The sequence below is a fragment of the Pongo abelii genome, chromosome 2 (genome assembly GCF_028885655.2).
Source record: "Pongo abelii isolate AG06213 chromosome 2, NHGRI_mPonAbe1-v2.0_pri, whole genome shotgun sequence".
Lineage (NCBI taxonomy): Eukaryota > Metazoa > Chordata > Mammalia > Primates > Hominidae > Pongo > Pongo abelii.
The window spans coordinates 113,239,342-113,257,500 of record NC_085928.1 but is presented as its reverse complement, the minus strand read 5'-3'; the positions used below and the strand labels follow the sequence as shown (position 1 = coordinate 113,257,500).

General features: G+C 43.1%; 2 protein-coding genes across 14 annotated transcripts in view; one reads left to right on the top strand and one right to left on the bottom strand.

Moving 5' to 3' along the window:
• The window catches only part of CTNNB1 (catenin beta 1), a gene marked incomplete at its 5' end in the record, with an annotated part of 41,271 nt that extends 38,587 nt beyond the window's left edge, over window positions 1-2,684 (top strand). Inside the window, 3 exon segments of the mRNA NM_001133265.1 lie at window positions 256-316; window positions 1,375-1,595; window positions 2,060-2,684. Of these exon segments, the coding sequence (NP_001126737.1) occupies window positions 256-316; window positions 1,375-1,583 (270 nt within the window). The 3' untranslated portion in view covers window positions 1,584-1,595; window positions 2,060-2,684.
• Window positions 2,510-18,159, bottom strand: part of ULK4 (unc-51 like kinase 4) — a 727,378-nt gene continuing 711,728 nt past the window's right edge. For 12 of the 13 annotated variants that reach the window (XM_054550402.2, XM_054550404.2, XM_054550405.2 and 9 more), the window contains 2 exons: window positions 11,705-11,790; window positions 2,510-9,202 (listed from right to left, as the gene is read on the bottom strand). In XM_054550402.2, coding sequence (XP_054406377.2) covers window positions 9,139-9,202; window positions 11,705-11,790 — 150 coding nt within the window. In that variant the 3' untranslated portion in view covers window positions 2,510-9,138. 13 annotated transcript variants of the gene reach the window in all.

The window sequence follows — 18,159 nt, the reverse complement described above, 5'->3', positions numbered from 1 at the left end:
ACGTAGAACAGTGCCTGGCAGCACATAGTAGGTGCTTAATATATATTTGTTGAAAGATCAAGTCAGTGAGTGTTTTTAATGTGAGGTGCAAAGAGAAAAAAAAATGTAAGAACTTCCATTTTCTAAGCATTTGTGTAATGTTGGAGTTACTTGTTCCTTTTGTAATCTGAAAGTATGCTTTTAAAAAAATTAGTGTACTTTCGAGAATTTTCATTTTGCTTTCTATTCTTCCTTGGTTTGTGCCTGTTTATCTAGACTGCTGATCTTGGACTTGATATTGGTGCCCAGGGAGAACCCCTTGGATATCGCCAGGATGGTATGTGTCTCATATTTCTCGATTAACTCCAGATCAAGCTAAAGTTCTAACACTTTATCAGAAGAGCCCGTTTGCTCATCTGGGAAACCAGTGTTGGCAGAAAAGTAGTGGCTTCAATGAAAAGCAGTTTTTAAATTCCAGTCAGCAACAGTATCTTTAATGGAGCACAGGGAATTCAGAGCCACACAATGAGTAGCAGTAGGATTACACCACCAACGAATACATGCTACTATTAGGCCTCTGCAGTGCAGGATGTTACAAATTTACCTGGCTTTTTTATTCTCTTTTTGGCCAGAGGACTCATAATACCTTTGTCTACAAGCTACCCAAGGAAGATTGGAAAACTCCTGTCTCTAGGCTCAGATCTGGGGTGGGTTTTTACATAGTTGCATCATCAGGGTTTTCTTGAAAAGCTAATTTAAATCTGGGTAATGAACATGGAGGATGGCATAGACCACTAACAGTTATAACTGTCTTACATTTATAACCTCATCTGCTTCTACCTAATTATGAAACCACTAAAGCGCAGATTCTTACTGTGACAAATAACATGTCAACCCTAAGATAAAATATGTTGAGGTTTCATTGAAATAGTGCCTAACTTTCCTTAGTACTTTTGTGGGTGTCACTTGGACTTTTTGTCAAGATAGATTACACCTGCCAGACCTCATTATTGTCTTAATCCTCCTTCCCATGACTTCTCACTGCCTAGGTGGTCACCCAGTAGATTCCTGCTTCTCCTCCTCGGGAACCCCAAGTCTCTGACAGGGGTAAATGCAGAGTGTTCAGGGTTAGACTAATGATGTGACTAGGCCCTGCTGGTGTGCCTCTCTGATGGAAATAGACGTTATTTGTGTAGTCTCATGGGTGGCCTAGCACTGAGTAATTACTTGGCTAAAGAAAGCTAGAAGTTGAAGAGGCTAGAAAGCGTTGTTTTCTGACAAGTTTGCTGCTGAACTTTGGATGACCTAACCTCAGTGTTAACGTCTATGTCTGTTTCTCTCCTCTCTCTTTTGCCTGCCTTCTTGCCTATTTTGTTGATACCCTGACTCTTCTAGATCCTAGCTATCGTTCTTTTCACTCTGGTGGATATGGCCAGGATGCCTTGGGTATGGACCCCATGATGGAACATGAGATGGGTGGCCACCACCCTGGTGCTGACTATCCAGTTGATGGGCTGCCAGATCTGGGGCATGCCCAGGACCTCATGGATGGGCTGCCTCCAGGTGACAGCAATCAGCTGGCCTGGTTTGATACTGACCTGTAAATCATCCTTTAGGTAAGAAGTTTTAAAAAGCCAGTTTGGGTAAAATACTTTTACTCTGCCTACAGAACTTCAGAAAGACTTGGTTGGTAGGGTGGGAGTGGTTTAGGCTATTTGTAAATCTGCCACAAAAACAGGTATATACTTTGAAAGGAGATGTCTTGGAACATTGGAATGTTCTCAGATTTCTGGTTGTTATGTGATCATGTGTGGAAGTTATTAACTTTAATGTTTTTTGCCACAGCTTTTGCAACTTAATACTCAAATGAGTAACATTTGCTGTTTTAAACATTAATAGCAGCCTTTCTCTCTTTATACAGCTGTATTGTCTGAACTTGCATTGTGATTGGCCTGTAGAGTTGCTGAGAGGGCTCGAGGGGTGGGCTGGTATCTCAGAAAGTGCCTGACACACTAACCAAGCTGAGTTTCCTATGGGAACAATTGAAGTAAACTTTTTGTTCTGGTCCTTTTTGGTCGAGGAGTAACAATACAAATGGATTTTGGGAGTGACTCAAGAAGTGAAGAATGCACAAGAATGGATCACAAGATGGAATTTATCAAACCCTAGCCTTGCTTGTTAAATTTTTTTTTTTTTTTTTTTTAAAAGAATATCTGTAATGGTACTGACTTTGCTTGCTTTGAAGTAGCTCTTTAATTTTTTTTTTTTTTTTTTGCAGTAACTGTTAGTTTTTTAAGTCTCTCGTAGTGTTAAGTTATAGTGAATACTGCTACAGCAATTTCTAATTTTTAAGAATTGAGTAATGGTGTAGAACACTAATTCATAATCACTCTAATTGTAATCTGAATAAAGTGTAACATTGTGTAGCCTTTTTGTATAAAATAGACAAATAGAAAATGGTCCAATTAGTTTCCTTTTTAATATGCTTAAAATAAGCAGGTGGATCTATTTCATGTTTTTGATCAAAAACTATTTGGGATATGTATGGGTAGGGTAAATCAGTAAGAGGTGTTATTTGGAACCTTGTTTTGGACAGTTTACCAGTTGCCTTTTATCCCAAAGTTGTTGTAACCTGCTGTGATACGATGCTTCAAGAGAAAATGCGGTTATAAAAAATGGTTCAGAATTAAACTTTTAATTCATTCGATTGTGTCACTCTTTTTTTCTTGTCATTAAATGGTTTGTGAGGGTGGTAAGTAAGTTTATCCAACTCAACTTTATCCTGAGGAAGATACATAGTGAAGTAATTTGTTGTAGCGAAAGAGAGGGCCTTACATCTCCAGATGCAGTTTGCCAGGTTTCTTTAGCATTTGGCCCTGGGCTACGCTGGACCCCCAAAAAGTGTTTCAGCCTTGCACATTGTGATTAGTTCTGGGCTTTGGTGGGAGAAAGCCAAGCAGACTATCTCTACCCCAGTCCCCCTCAGATGGTTTCATTCCATTAAGGTAATAGTAACTACCTGGATTTGGATTGGAATCACCTTCACACATGTGTGACTCATTGGGAGAGGGGAATTCCTTCAACTCAACTCTACTTTGAACTAATAATTAAATAGGTTTAAGTGTTGATGTTTATCTGAACATAATCAGAACCAGAATGAGCCTTCCACACTATTATCTGCCAGATGATCCTATCATCCCGGTGGTAGGTCTGACAAGCTTAGTTCATCTCTTCAGGTAGACCTGTTAAGACTTGTGTTTTGGTCGTTTAAAAAGTGAAAGTGTTTTGTCTTTAGGGAGAGCTCGCTCTTTCTGATTTACTGTTTTTATTTTGATGATTGATTGATAGTGACTATTAATTATGAGAAAAACATACCTTCAGTTCTTCTTCGTTAAAAATCAGCTTCATCTGGGGAGGTCTTTTTGTGAATGTCCTTGCTTTGCAAAAATGAATTCTTCATTGTGGTCCAAAATGTAATTAGGGTTTGAAAAGAAACATTCACATAGCTGATGATGTGGTAGGTCTCAGGTTCTGTCTCATGTGTGATAAACCAAACCAGCCAGTATTTCAAGAAGCCTAGGGCTATTGGTAGGTTAACACTGTGAAGATCTTCAGTGAATTCAGCTTTTAACATAAAGAGCCACCGCAGGGTGTTTCATTTAAAGAACTTCTTTTTAAAACCAGAAAACGTTTTCAGAGCTTTGCTAATTCATTGTATTTTTGAAGTTTAAAAACTTAATGTGAGAGTTAATCCAGTTCAACAAGGTGGTTCTGGAAGTACCAAGGGTGAATAGCCAAGACGCTTAGGAAAAATAGCACTTGCTCTAGCAGCAGTCAAGGGCTAACTACTTAATACAAAGCTAAGGTTAGTTAACCCTGTTACAGGAATAGGGATATAAGTACAAATCCTGTTACAGGAATAGGGATATAAGTACAAATTAATACAGAATAATACATAGGCATTTAAAGACTCTTCAGAGACAGCGTTGGAGATCAGAGTGGGAGGAGAGCGACTTTTTCATAAAGGTGTGAAACAGCCATTGGAATAAAACAATATAGAAAAACATCCATGACCCAACAAAATATCAAGATTTTAAATAAAGGCAGTAGTACTGATTTTTCTTCTGCCTCAAGCGCCAGTAAGGCTTGGTAGGGCACAACGTTGACAGTCTACACTGGACGCCCATGTGTCCAACAATCTCTGTTCACACAAGAGACAGTGCAGTGAAAAACTACAGCTTCAGTGATGTGGGTGTCAGTATAGTATGCATATATCTCACATAATACTGAACAAAAGAAAGTTACAGATGATGCATGCTTTAGAACTCCATTGATCATCGATTCAAAAAAAGGGACAAGCTATTTTAAGGAAAATATCCACAGATGGAGCAAGATGATTAGATGACTATAGAAATCAGAATAGTGGTTAACCTGGAGAGGGAGGTGCATGGGATGCTGGCAAGGTACCTGAAACCTTTCCTGTAAATAGTGGTGAAGAAAGAGAGGTCAAGTTTTCAATACCAGAAGTAGTGGTGGGGAGGAAAAGGCCTAAAAGGAATGCTGCCCACTTGCATTTCTGGGTACAGGAGGTGAAAATGACAAAATGAACATGGCCGTTGAGAATAGGAGGGCTTTCCAGCGTGAGTTTTCTTTTTTCAGTTGTGCTGTAGTTATGAGACAGCCTTGAGAGTTAAGACATTTGATCCCATTGCAGCAACCACCACTGAACCAAAGAAGGAAGCTTTTCTATGTTGGAGCAGATCTTACAGACAGGAGGCTTTGAAATCTGATGATCTGAATCCTTAATAATGAAAGATCTTAAGATAAATACACTCTTTAACTCTTGGTTGCTATAATAAAAAGATGTGAATTGTGCTGTTTATAAAGCAAAGAATGCTAGGTTGATCTGCAGTTCTGTTAAGTGAGACCCTGCCTTTACTTGCCTTGAGCAGATCACCCACCGAAGTGAAATTATGAAATGATGGGGCTGCAGGGGCTGTCAGGGCAGTTCTTCCTTTTTCTTTTATCGCAGCCTCCTATGTGGAATTCTGTATAGTATCCATTCCACCACTTGAGACTCCAGTAAACGTAGAAGGAAGTGACAAGTTTCAGAGTTGAGGTTGTGCGGCAAGGTCAGAACAGGTATAGGGGTATGCAGGAAGGCAAAGGAGAAACCCCACCCCTATGTATTTCCAAAGCAGGTTTTGGCATTAATAGGGAAAGGTCTGTGTGTCCATAAATGTAATTTCCATGTTAGGTATGACTGGGAGCCACACTGTGACAAAGCAGTTCTACTCAGAATTATTTGAGGTATACTCACAAGTATGTACAAGGAATTCATTGCAGCACTGTCAGAGATAGCAACCCAAATAGCTATCAAAAGGGAACCTAACTAGTTAAGCAAATTTTGATGCATCTATTTGGTGGACCACTCTGCAGTCAAAGGGGAAAAAAAGAAAACTCGGCACATAAAGCTGTGTTTTGGAATAAAATGGTCTTCAAAATACATATTAAGAGAAAAAGCAAGGAGCAGAGTTGACAGCTGCTCACATATGGGTAAAAAGGGGTGGGTGCAGAATCTTTGTGAAGATATGCATAGACCATCCCTGGATGCACACAAAGACCCTAATGGCAATGGGCACCTTGCAGGAGGAGACAGGGAGAGGACTAATAGCATGTGAGGGGGGGACTCTGCTGTCTATCTTTTGGGTGTTTTCACCAGGCTTCGTTTGTACCAGGCTTCTGGATTGGATATCACCGTTCAAATGTAATTATTTATTAAAACACCTAATGAATGCATTTGTCCACCGCCTCAACATCAAGCGTCTGACAGGAGAGGCCAGAGGCTGGATTTTAAGAGCCAGATTAAAACTCCTCGTTCTAGGCCCAGCTTCTTGCTCCCACACACCACTTCTCAACCCCACTGAAGCTTGAGGCCAAGGCTGCCTAGCTTTGCCTAGTCTTCCCCCAACCCCACTCCAGACAGCTCTCCCAAGAGGCCACACCTCTTGTAGCTTTCTTGCAGCCTCTTCCCCCTTTCCCTACCACTTGCTACCGTAGCCCCTGTATGTATAAGATTATATTCTACATTGCATTTTTCTGTTGCCAGGGGAAAGAGAAAGGGCATCTTGCTTCAGGTGGAGACAGGAGAGACCTGGTGAGGGAGATTACTCTCCCATCACCTTGTACAAGAGCCTTAGCCACCAGAGCCCACATTTTCTCAACTATAACACAGGGATGATGCCTGCCCTGTGTTCACAGAACCGACCTGAGAACCTCATTAGCTAATAGGAGAAACTGGAAAAGATAAACTGCAAAGAACCAAAAGATAGTAAATTCTGTTGCTGCATTCCACTGACTCACCTACTTAGATGCCATGAGTGATTGTCAGCACGTTTCAGGGCACCTGTGACCAGAGTTACCCCAAATGGTGCTTCACGGAGGGACAGCTTAATGGGGATGCAGACTCGGCTATAAGTTAAGGCAAGGTCTTGGAACTTTGGGCTTGCTGTTAGTGGAGGGAGAGGAATAGACCTGTGTGCAGCCACTCACCTGAGCCGCCTCTGTGCCCTATTGCTTGTCACCTCCTTTGCCTCTCACCTCTGTGACTTCAGTGACACCATTCATCCCTGAAGAGAGCCAGTGGATTGTAGCTAATAAGTAGATAGCTGAAGCTTGGGAATGGAGGGAAGGAGAGGGCTAGTAGGTGTGGGCCCCTTGCCACTGCCAGAATCCTAAGAGCTGAGGGGCCAGGGTGCCAGCTCTGCTCTCAGAATGGAGCTACTTAGGCATGCCAAATACTAAGGTATAGGCCTGGGGAGGGCAAGGAAGGGTTACTGCTGTAAGCTGCCCTCTGCCCAACCAGGCTGCTCATATCCCCTACCTCTGAACTCAAAGGGACCTAGGCTGCTGCTTTCCATAGGCATCTTTCCTCCAGGACAACAGCCTCACCAGGGACAAGGCTTGGCATGGACTAGCTTTAGTGACCCAACATGTTTGGCAGGGCAGTGGCTCTGCCTGGGACCATCATCTCCTTGTACTTGCTTACCCAGATAAGCTTTTCCCCAGACAGGCAACATTGGGGCCTAGGGCCAGGACTGGTCCACTGAACAAAACAGCTCTGGAATAGTAAGAGTTTCCTGTTCTCTGTTAAACACCAAAGACAACTCCTTGCTCAAGTGAGAGGGGGAAATAAGGAGGAAGAATCTTCCATTGCTCTGAAATACCTTGACAGGACTCCAGACCCAGAACCCCATGGGCGTTACCCCCACCCAAGAACTAAAGGGAGACGGCAAAGAAAACAGACCTGAGCCTGTTCCTGTATCCAGCAGGCAAAGCCACTGGAGCTGAGAACCAAGCCTCTGGCTGCTCCATCAGGTACTCCCCACTCACTCCCAGAAGTGCAGGCAAAACCAGCCAGGCCAGGGCCACATGGGCACACACAGCTGAAGATGAGCACACCGCCCAGGAGGACTTAAATAGTGAAGCCTCCTCACCATGGGCACTAACTAGGCTATGTGAGGTCAAATGAAGCTGCCTGTTCCTGGGTCACACTCTTAGAGGGCACACTCTCATATCCCAATTAGTCTCACAGCCCAAGCTTTGTGAACCCCATTAGGGGATGAACACGGGGTATGGAGTCAGAGTCCTGGGTTCAGCCAAGCTGTGGGGCCTTGAGCAAGTGGAAATGGCTCCCCTGAGTCTGTTTTCTCATCAATGAAATGAAACTAAGGCGGCTTGCTTTGCAGGTTGTGGTGGGGATTACATAAGGTAATTGACATTCCCTTTGATGCAGTTGTGCACAGAACTGTTTTCATTGTAAGGCAATGAAACTGTATCTGAACTATAACACAGGGACGATGTCTGCCCTGTGTTTACAGAACTGACCCGAAAACCTCATTAAGTAATGAGGTACTGATGAGGATGCTTCTGGCTGGGCTGCAATGAAATGCTTTACAATGAAAACAACAGTTCTGTGCACAACTGCATCAAAGGTAATGTCAAATAGAAACTGTCAAACTACCCAGGTTACTGTGTCAGAGGGGCTGTTGGTGACAGCATGACCGGCTTCCTGAGATGCAGTAGATGGGGCCATCTATGGGCCAGCATGGCCACTGCCTGGGACAGAATCCGTCTGGGCAGTGTTAGAAGGCAAATCCCCTAAGAAGAAGCACCAGAGCATTGGAGTTGGGAAAAAGGTTGGCAGCCACTGATTTAGTGTAGCCTTTTCATTTTGCAGATGGGGAAAACGAGGCTCCAGAAAGGCCAAGGCATGACCTCAACTTATCCATCTGATTGGAGCTGCCCAGGGCCCACCCCTACCTACCCAGTCCAGATTCAAGAGTAAGCCTGCCCAGTACAGCAGTCCCAGCATACTTCCACAGTATCCACCCAATATTGCCATGGGCTTGACTGACTCTTACATAGGAGGTTCTAAACATACGTGTGAGGGAACATGAGGCAGATATGGAATTAGGTGGCAGAAGTTGGGGGAAATGATTCTACCCGGATGCCATCGTCCCATCTAGAGGGGCAAACCTTCAAGGAAGCCAGTGTTCTTGAGCATTTTGCATTCCTTTAGGCAAACTGTTCACTGTCTGTGCTGGTCAGTGAGTCTTACCCAGTCCTCCCCAGGATTCGTGGAATCAGTTTGCTCCTGAAATGAACAAAAGCCAGGCAGGTAAAAGGAGAGAAGACAAGAGGCTCAGAGATTTGCTTCCAAAGGCTTGCTCTGGAGCTGCGGCTGGGAGAGCATTCCTGCTTCATCCCGCCCTTCCGCTCTTCCCTGAGGAGAGGAGAGATGCTCACAGATGCTGGCAGGCTGAGGACTGTGCTTCGCATCCACTGCTTTATTACCACAGGCAGTGCTAACCTTAGCCCACCTGGCCCACACAGAGAGGAAAAGAACATTTCTGAGAACAGCTAACAAACCTGGGCTTCCCAGATGCATTCCACAGGAACCAAGGAAGTCCATTCTGAGTCAGTTTTCTAGGCCCTGGGGTTAGTGAGCACTTGGGCCACCAGGTTCTGGGTTAAGCTGACTTTATTAGGTCCAAATACAGCTGTGAGGGGATGTGGCAAAGGTATCTGGGAGCTGACCTCGCTTGTGCATCCGAGGGCTGGGGCCACAGGGTGGGCTTGTGCTAAGCACTTTCTTGCCTAGCGTCCAACAGCTTGGAGGATTTCCAGGGCCAAGGGAGCCACCACGCTGTCGGCAAATGAACTGTAAGAAAAACCAAAGTAGGCACACTTAATAGGCATCTCTAAGGTAAAATGCTCCCCCCCTTTCAAAGGGGCCAGCCTCTTTTGCACCCGAGTATCTGGTGGACCAGATGCAGCATCCTCTTGGGAAGCAGAAGCAGGAAAGCCTGGCCCACAGTCCTGGTGGGGTTCAGAATAGGCCATGCCAGCACCCTGAGCTATTTCTGAGCTCCCAGCCCCAGCCACCACTCACTCTCTGAGCCACCTCTGCCAGAAACACTGCCAGTGAGTGGTAGGCAGCCAGACTCTACCAGGCCTGGGGCCTTCAGTGGGCCTGCCCAGCTCCTGCCTGGAGCTGACTTATGTGTCCCAGACCCACTCCACACACTGACCCTCCCCGCTCCATTGCCCTTTCCAGCCAATCAGCCAGGAGCTTTCTTACTCTTATAGGTGTGAATGTGCAATTAAGAGCTTAAAATGGGAACTTTTTTACTGGAGCAAATTGTTTGAGACACATTTAAACCTACGTTTAACAAACTGTTAGCAAAGAAAAGACTGAAACCAGTGACCCTTGAAGTGTAAAATTAGCTCGTGGCACACTCTTGACTGCACAGAAATACAGCTGGTACCAAATAAATGGGTGGGGGTGGGGGTGGGGCGCTGCATAAAAGATGTGGGTGGCAGTGGGATGGAGCCGTGACCAGGAGACCGTGCCATGCATTCCTGCTCTGCGCATCAAAGCCCCTGTGTGACAGAAGGAATGCGTTTGAACTTGGCCCGCCCCTGGCTGAGTCTAGGCTAGACTAGTGGGGCCATGCTGCGCACCCGCACACAGCAGGCCCAGTGAGGCTGGAAAGGACAAACTACTGGCAGAGCAGCATCGGAACTGAGAACAATGCCATCCACTCATTCTTGGTTGACAAGAAAACCCTTTCTGGTAAGGTAATCTGAATGAAGTCCAAACGAGAACTTTGCAGGAGCAACTTCCCCACCCAACACAAGATCTGTCTGGTGTAGACATTTTAGATGCTGGAGTACTGAGTGTGGGTGCAGAACAGACCACCAGCCTCATGGACCACTGAACCTTGTTTTGACACATTTGGTTCAAATTTGGGTCCAGCATGAGAATGTGCTATTTTTGGCTAAAAGGCAGCTGTAGGTCCCTACTATGAGGAGTCCCATAGCGCAGGTGCCTAGAGCGAAGGGGCTCTCTAGAGCTGTCTGTCAAACTCCACTCCTTTGCGGCTCTCTGTGCCCTCACCATAAATCTGTGTAGCTGGCTCCATAATGGCATTTTGCACAAGGCCAGGATCCGACGGCATGTGCTCCTCAAAATGGTCTTACAGGAGGCCTATAGGCCAGTCCAGGGAGTCAACTGTTCACACCTTACATGGCAGGGGCTCAGCAAGGTGTGAAGGGGCTTCTTGCAGGAAAGTCAGTCTCTCCTGCCCCTCACCTCACAGAAAACCATGAATACAAACTTACTTCTATGGTTTATGCTGAAGACAAAAGGGGTAGGGTTAGGCTAAAAAGGATGGTATCCTCCCCTCTCACCTATCCAGGATTAAATACAAAAGGCTGGTTGGAATTGAGCCTTCTCTGCAAACTCACCTTCTTAGCAATGCTTCAACCACTTATTTTTCTTCAAATTAATAACAAACCCAAAGCACACCAGGAAGCAGATTTCACAGAAACATGTAGTTCTAAAAACAGAATCTACCAGGAAATGGCAGACAGCATTCCAGGTCCAGTGAAGGTCAGGCACCCCATAGGAGGCGGGTCCTTCTCCCCAGGGTGGGGAAATGCTCCACTGAGCATCAGCGTCTCTGTGGGGCTGGCTGGGATGCCAGCTCCTTCTGCTTTTACAGCATGTAACATGCTCCTGGGTGGTAGGCCTATCCCCGGTCTGTGGAACTCACTTCTAGGATGTTCTAGACACACTGACTGTAAAGCCAAGGACTGGGAGGCTAGCTTAACCCCATGCTGTCAGCTGGGTGTCACATACGCAGTTCTGTGTGGTCCCTCTGAACTTCTGGCTGAGGAAGGTAACCTGGTGCAGCAGAGCAGGCTAAGCTGTCACATTTGCCCCAGCCCTGCCTGGGCCTTGAGTCCTCCACAAGGTGGTGATGAGGATGCCTCTGGCTGGGCTGCTGATGGGGGCATGTGTGCACAGGCCAGGGGCTGCCTTTCTCATGAGGTTCCTTGCATCTCCCACTTGGTCATCCACTCAACCTCTTTGGGGGCCTCAAGGTGGGAATATTGTTTCCCCTGGCAGGACTAAGACTTTCTCTCCCCCTGTTGATTCCTGTCCCCTCACTTTCCCCACCATAACTGGGGATTCCCAGTGTGTGGAGTGGCAGAGCTTCCCTTCCCACACTGGGAAGGATCTCAGTGGACAGTGATGGGCTGGAAGGTGGTGGTCCCTGGTGTGGAGGGAGATGAGTGGAAGGAGTGGAGAAAGGAATGGCTGAGAGTGTGTGCTGATCTAGAGCAGACTCTGCTGATCCTCCTGGGCCCCACTTACCCACTCCCGGGGGCCAGCCGCTCCAGAGCCCGCAGGAGGCTGCCCGCATTCTTGAGGCTCTCCAAGTGCTTCTCATTGGAGGTGATCTACAAGGGCAGGAGGGAGAAGACAGTGGTCAGCTGAGCCGTCCCTGACTCATGCCCTGTTGGATGGGCACCCTGAGTATCAGGCCTGCATGGTGCTGTGGCTGCCTAAGGCACTGGGGGGTGTCCCCTGGGCTTGTCTGTAACCCCCATGCCTAACCTCCCCCACAAAGTATTGCTGACCAAGGGGAAAGAGGCAGGACACTGGTGTTCCTCAGGGGAGGGGACAAGGCAGTCTGCTGGGGCAGGAGATGGCCAGTTCAGGGCAGGTTGCCTCCTGCGGATCTCTCAGGAGGGTTTGTGTCTGGGAACCTGAACTTTCCAATTAAAGCAAAACTACATTTTCTGTGCTGGGACTCAGGAGGCCTGGCTAGCAACTGGAAATCTGTCTTTGGGGCTCTCAGCCCAACATGATCTCTTTCACATGGACAGAAGGATGCCAAGAAGGTGCCTGGGGACCTGGGAGAGAGGCGTTAATAACTAAACCCCACGAAGTGTGCCCATGCTAATCGCCACAGTCCTGCGAGAAAAACACTTGGGCATGCCTGACTCTGTAGTACCTATTTGCAGAATCATAAACTCTCAGGGCTAGAATAGGCTCAGGTGGGGATTTATCTAGTTCTGGCACCCAGAGACCTCACAATTCAGCCCCTCCATAAAATGAGTCCATGTCCTGAAAGGCAGAGAAGAGAAGGCTTTGATTCTACTATGAGACTTGCTTCTCTTAATTCACCATTGCCTCCTATTGTTATCTTTGTTAGTTTAAAATTTCTTGTAATAAACACTTGTATGGCACTTTACATTTCAGAAGGCTGTTTCCTATATGTTTTCTCATTTAATCTTCTCAATAGCCTACCTTACAAGGTAAGTATATATCATGTTTTATTTATGAGGTAACCAAAGCTGAAATTAAGGGGCTGCTACAGGAGTCCACATGGAGCCAGATTCTCTCCCCACCATGAAGGTGGAACCAGGATGGCTTCAGCTGACTTTGACCACAGCAACCAAGGCTGGATTATCGTCTCCTTAGTTAAGAGGCTCAACATTTTTTAATCAATCACTCATGATAGGTCACAGGGTAACAACATTAACATGAACTCTGAATTATATACAAATGCATTCGCACCTCCACTGAGATCCTCTCCCTGAGTATGCCAGAGAACAGCTGCCAGTTCAACTGCATCAGGTGTGATTTCTGCAAAGATTTGTATCTCGGAAGAGCTGCATGTAAATTTGTTCTGAAATTGCACCCAACTTGATGTGTTCAAAAGACTACTGCTTAAAAATGCCAGCTGTAGTTCAATTATGTCTGAAGTACGCATAAACTTACACTGAAGGTATACTCCCATCAGGGGTCTTCAGTGAGGATTCTCACTTCATTTTTCTCAGAACTGCCTCAAACAGGTCAGCTGACTACATCCAGGCTCACTGCCCCTGACCAGCCCTGCCATGAGATTGTGTGCAGAGGCTGTGCTCCCAGGAAATCACCCACAAGTTGCAAATAAATCAGAAGACGACTTTCATCCACAAGGCTGGTTAGAAGGTGGAAATAGAAATCTACAGTGACAGTTAATGTGATCAAAGGAAGATACCAAAATAGTATCATGTCTACCTGACATAAATGTAGACATAAACAAAGCCAATTGAAAACTACATGGTTTGGCCATTTACCTGACTCTTATTAATAACATCAGCTGTTGTTCTGTATATAAGGATGAGTTAATTCAAAAATAAAAATTTTAAATTATATCAATCAGAGGTTCCAGTTCTGGGTAAGACAGAGAAAACACATGACACTCTTTCTCTCCCTCTGGATGCAAATCTACAGCACAGCTATTTGAGAACACTGAAAAGCAAACAGCAACAGGTAAATAGGAGAGGACACTGAATTCAAAGCACCACTGAACTGGCAGTGAGTTTACCACTTTTCTTAGCCTGGATGCAACAAACCCAAACCCCAAAAGCTCTAAGAAACCCAGCTTGAGGAATAGAGAAGGGAAATCCCCAAAACCCTAGAGAGTAGATGAAACCCCCTCAAGATTGTTTTGCTCTTTTTTCTCCATCCTCTTGTGTCCCAGGCCATTCTGTGATGGCAGCAGTGGTAGTGGGGACAGAGGTAGCAGCAACAGTAGCCAGCAAGAGGAGGCTGCAACCAGAACTCTATTCTTTCTCTGTTCTCCTAGTGTTTGGCCTGGATGTTGCATAATCATGGAACTAGGCAGTTTTAGGCCAGATAGAAAATGGGAAACCCAGAGAACCAGAAAGTACTGAGGAGAGAATGAATCAAGAAGAGCTTAGTAAAGTTACTCCATAAAACTGTTTATGAACTCCTGGCCTCACCCCCAACCTGTGTATGCATGGAACCGATCCCAATAGCATGCCCCAGAATTGAAGAACTGAGGTAACAAATATATCTCTGCTCACATCCCAGACTGACCCCTGGGGAGGGACACACCAGATAGATGCACATAGCACTGCAAAACCTGTGAAACCAATATGACACTGAAATTACAATTCCAACCTGCAGCCTGAACCTAATCAGCATGATTCTTGCTAAAACAAAAATATCAATATTCTCTGTAGTATTTAACAAGACAGGGTCTTATAATGTAATATTTTAAATGACCAGGATACAATTCAAAATTACTTGGCAAAAGCAACCATAAAATCTCAGCTGACATGAAAAACACAATCAACAGAGGACAATAAACAAAACGACATATGTTGGAATTATCTGACAAAGACTTCAAAGTGGTATTATAAACATGCTAAAAACAAACGATCACTAACACTCTTGAAACAAGTATTACAATAGAATGTATCAGTAAAAAAGGAGACTATATCAAAGAAGAACCAAATGAGAATTTTCTAACTAAAAACATAATAACCACAAATTTAAAGTCATCACTGGATGGACTCAATAGCAGAATGGAGACAATAAAAGGAATGAGTCAGTGAACTTGAAGATAGATCAATAGAAATTATCCAATCTCAGCAGCAGAGATTGAAAAAAAAAAAAAAAAAGATTGAGAACACAAATGAACAGCACCTCAGGGACCTATGAGACAATAACAAAAGGTTTTTGTCATTGGAGTTCCAGAATGAGAGGACAGAGAATAAATGAATGAAAAAGTATTTGAAGAAATCATGACTAAAACTATTCCAAAATGTACTGAAAGAAATAAATCTACAGATTCAAGAAATGGTAAATCCCAAACAAGATTAAACCCAAAGGAATCCATAACCAAACCCATCAAAATCAAACTTGCTGAAGACAAAGGATGTTGAAAGTGGGCAGAAAAAAAAATGATATATTACTTATAGGGTAACAATAATTTGAATTATTGTGAATTTCTCACCTGAAACTACTGAGGCCAGAAGATTTTAAGATGCTAAATGAAATGAACTACCAAACTAGAGTTATATACCTAGAAGATATCATTCAGAAATGATATCATGGTTTCAAAATATTATTTAGGAATGAAGGTGAAATAAAGATACTTTCAGATGAATGAAAGCTAATAGAAGCAGAGCTGCTATAAAAAATCTACTAAAGGAAGTTCTTCAGAGAGAAAGCAAATAATACCAGAAGGAAACCTGGGACATCAGGAATGAAGGAAGAGCAAAAAAAAAAAAAAAAAAATGGTAAATATAACAGGATATTATCTTTCTTTAAAAGCTGTTTAATAGTAGAAAAGAAAAACTACATATAATATTGTATTGATGGGGTTTTCAACGTATGTAGATGTAACATATAAGACAGCTGGAACATAAGATGGGGGAGAGCAAAGGAACCTATATGGTAGTAAGGCTTTTATGTTCCATTTGAAGTGGTAAAATATTGTCATAAGTAGACTCTAAAAGGTTAAGTATTTTATAACTCCAAGAGCAATCACTTAAAAAAATTATACAAAGAGATGTAGTTAAAAAAAAACCCACAATAGATAAATTAAAATTTACTATTAAAAATGTTCAAATAGCTTAAAAGAAAGCAGGAAAAGGAAAAGTGAGGAAATAAAAACACTGGACCTAATCAGAAATCAAATAAAAAGGCAAACTACATTGTAACATACCAAGAATTACATTAAATGTAAATGATCTAAATGCAGCAAGTAAGAAATCTCCTGAATGATTTTTAGAAATGATCCAACCATATATTGTCTGTAAGAATCTTAATTCAAATATAATGAAATAGTGGTTTAAAGTAAGAGGATGAAAAAAGATATACCATGCACACATAAATCAAAAGAAAGCTAGAGTGGCTATAGTAATGTTAGGCAAAGTAGATTTCAGAGCAAAGAAAATTACCAGGGACATATTTTGATTAAAGGGTTTTGTAACCAAGAAGACATAACAATAAATGTGTATACATCTAACAGTAGAAATTACACATACAGAAAGCAAAAACTGATACAACTGAAAAGGAAAACAGATAAATCCACAATCGTAGTTGGAGATTTCAAAACTCCTCTCATGGTAAGAAATAGGATGAGTAGACAAAAATCAGCACGGATATAGAAGAACTGAGGAACCCCATCAACCACATGAATCCTATTGACATTTGTAGATCACTGATCCCATCAACAGCAGTATTCACATATATTGCAAGAATCCAGGAATATTTACAAATGTATACAGTATTCTGTGTCATAAAACATAACACATTTAAAAAAACTGAAACCATATAAAATATATTCTCTGACCATATAGAATTAAACTAGCAATTAATAACCAAGATAACGAATATTTTCAATCACTTGGAATTAAACAGCACACTCCTAAATAATCCAAGGGTTAAAGAGGACATTCCAAGAAAAATTAGAAAATAATCTTAGCTGAATGAAAATGACCTTGATACAACATGTCAGCATCTGGAAGGGGGCTAAAGCAATGCTTAGAGGGAAATCTATAGTACTAAATACTTATTTTAGGAAAGAAGAAATGTCCCAAATCAATCAATAATTTAAGCTTCTGCATCAAGAAACTAGGAAAAAAGGGCCGGGCTCGGTGGCTCATGCCTGTAATCCCAGCACTTTGGGAGGCTGAGGAGGGCGGATAACTTGAGGTAAGGAGATTGAGACCAGCCTGGCCAACATGGTGAAACCCTGTCTCTACTAAAAATAGAAAAATTAGCCAGGCATAGTGGAGGGTGCTTGTAATCCCAGCTACTCAGGAGGCTGAGGCAGGAGAATTGCTTGAACCCAGGAGGCGGAGGTTACACTGAGCAGAGATCGCGCCACTGCACTCCAGCCTGGGCGACAGAGCGAGACACCATCTCAAAAAAAAAAAAAAAAAAAAAAAGAAGAAGAAACTAGGAAAAAAAGGAGCAAACCAAACCCAAACTGGGAAGAAAACAAGAGCAAAAATTAAGAGGAATGTGGTAAATGTAGGCCCTAAAATATCAATACTTACATTAAATGTAGATTTACCAAATGCTCCAAGTAAAAGCTTTCAAGCTGTATATAAACAAAATAAAATATATCTCATATATAATTATATACATCTATAATATATAAATTATGGCTACACACACACACACACACACACACATAGTACTTACAAGAAATATATTTTAAATATAAGGGCACCAAGGCCAGGCACAGTGGCTCATGCCTGTAATCCCAGCACTTTGGGAGGCCGAGGCGGGTGGATCACCTAAGGTCAGGAGTTCGAGATCAGCCTGGCTGAAATGGTGAAACCCCGTTTCTACTAAAAATCAAAAAATTAGCTGGGCATGGTGGCACAAGCCTGTAATCCCAGCTACTTGGGAGGCCGAGGCAGGAGAATCACTTGAACCCGGGAGGCAGAGGTTGCAGTGAGCTGAGATCATGCCATTGCACTACAGCTTGGGCAACAAGAGCAAAACTCCATCTCAAAATATAAATAAATAAATAAATAAATAAATAAATAAATAAATAAAGGCACCAAACAGTTGATGGTTAAAGGATGGAAAAAGATATGACATGCTAACAGTAACCCAAGAAAGTTGGCTTAGCTAATACCAGATAAAGTAGACGTTAAGGCTATAATCGTAACTAGAGGTAAGAAGGGATATTTCATATTTATAAGAAAATAAATTGGCCAGGAAGATACAGCAATTCTAAATTTGTATGCTCCTAATCACAGCCTCAAAATATACAAAACAAACAAATAAAAATGACAGAATCAAAGTGAGAATTAGATAAATCCACAATCATGGTGACATACTTTTCAATCTCTTCCAGCAATGTGCATACAGAAACCAGAGGGGACCCAGAGGTTCTATACAACAAGAGTAACAGAATTGACTTAATTGACTTATATAAAAAATCATCTAAAAACTGCAGAATATATATTATTTTCAAGTGCATATGGAAAATTTCCAAAATATAC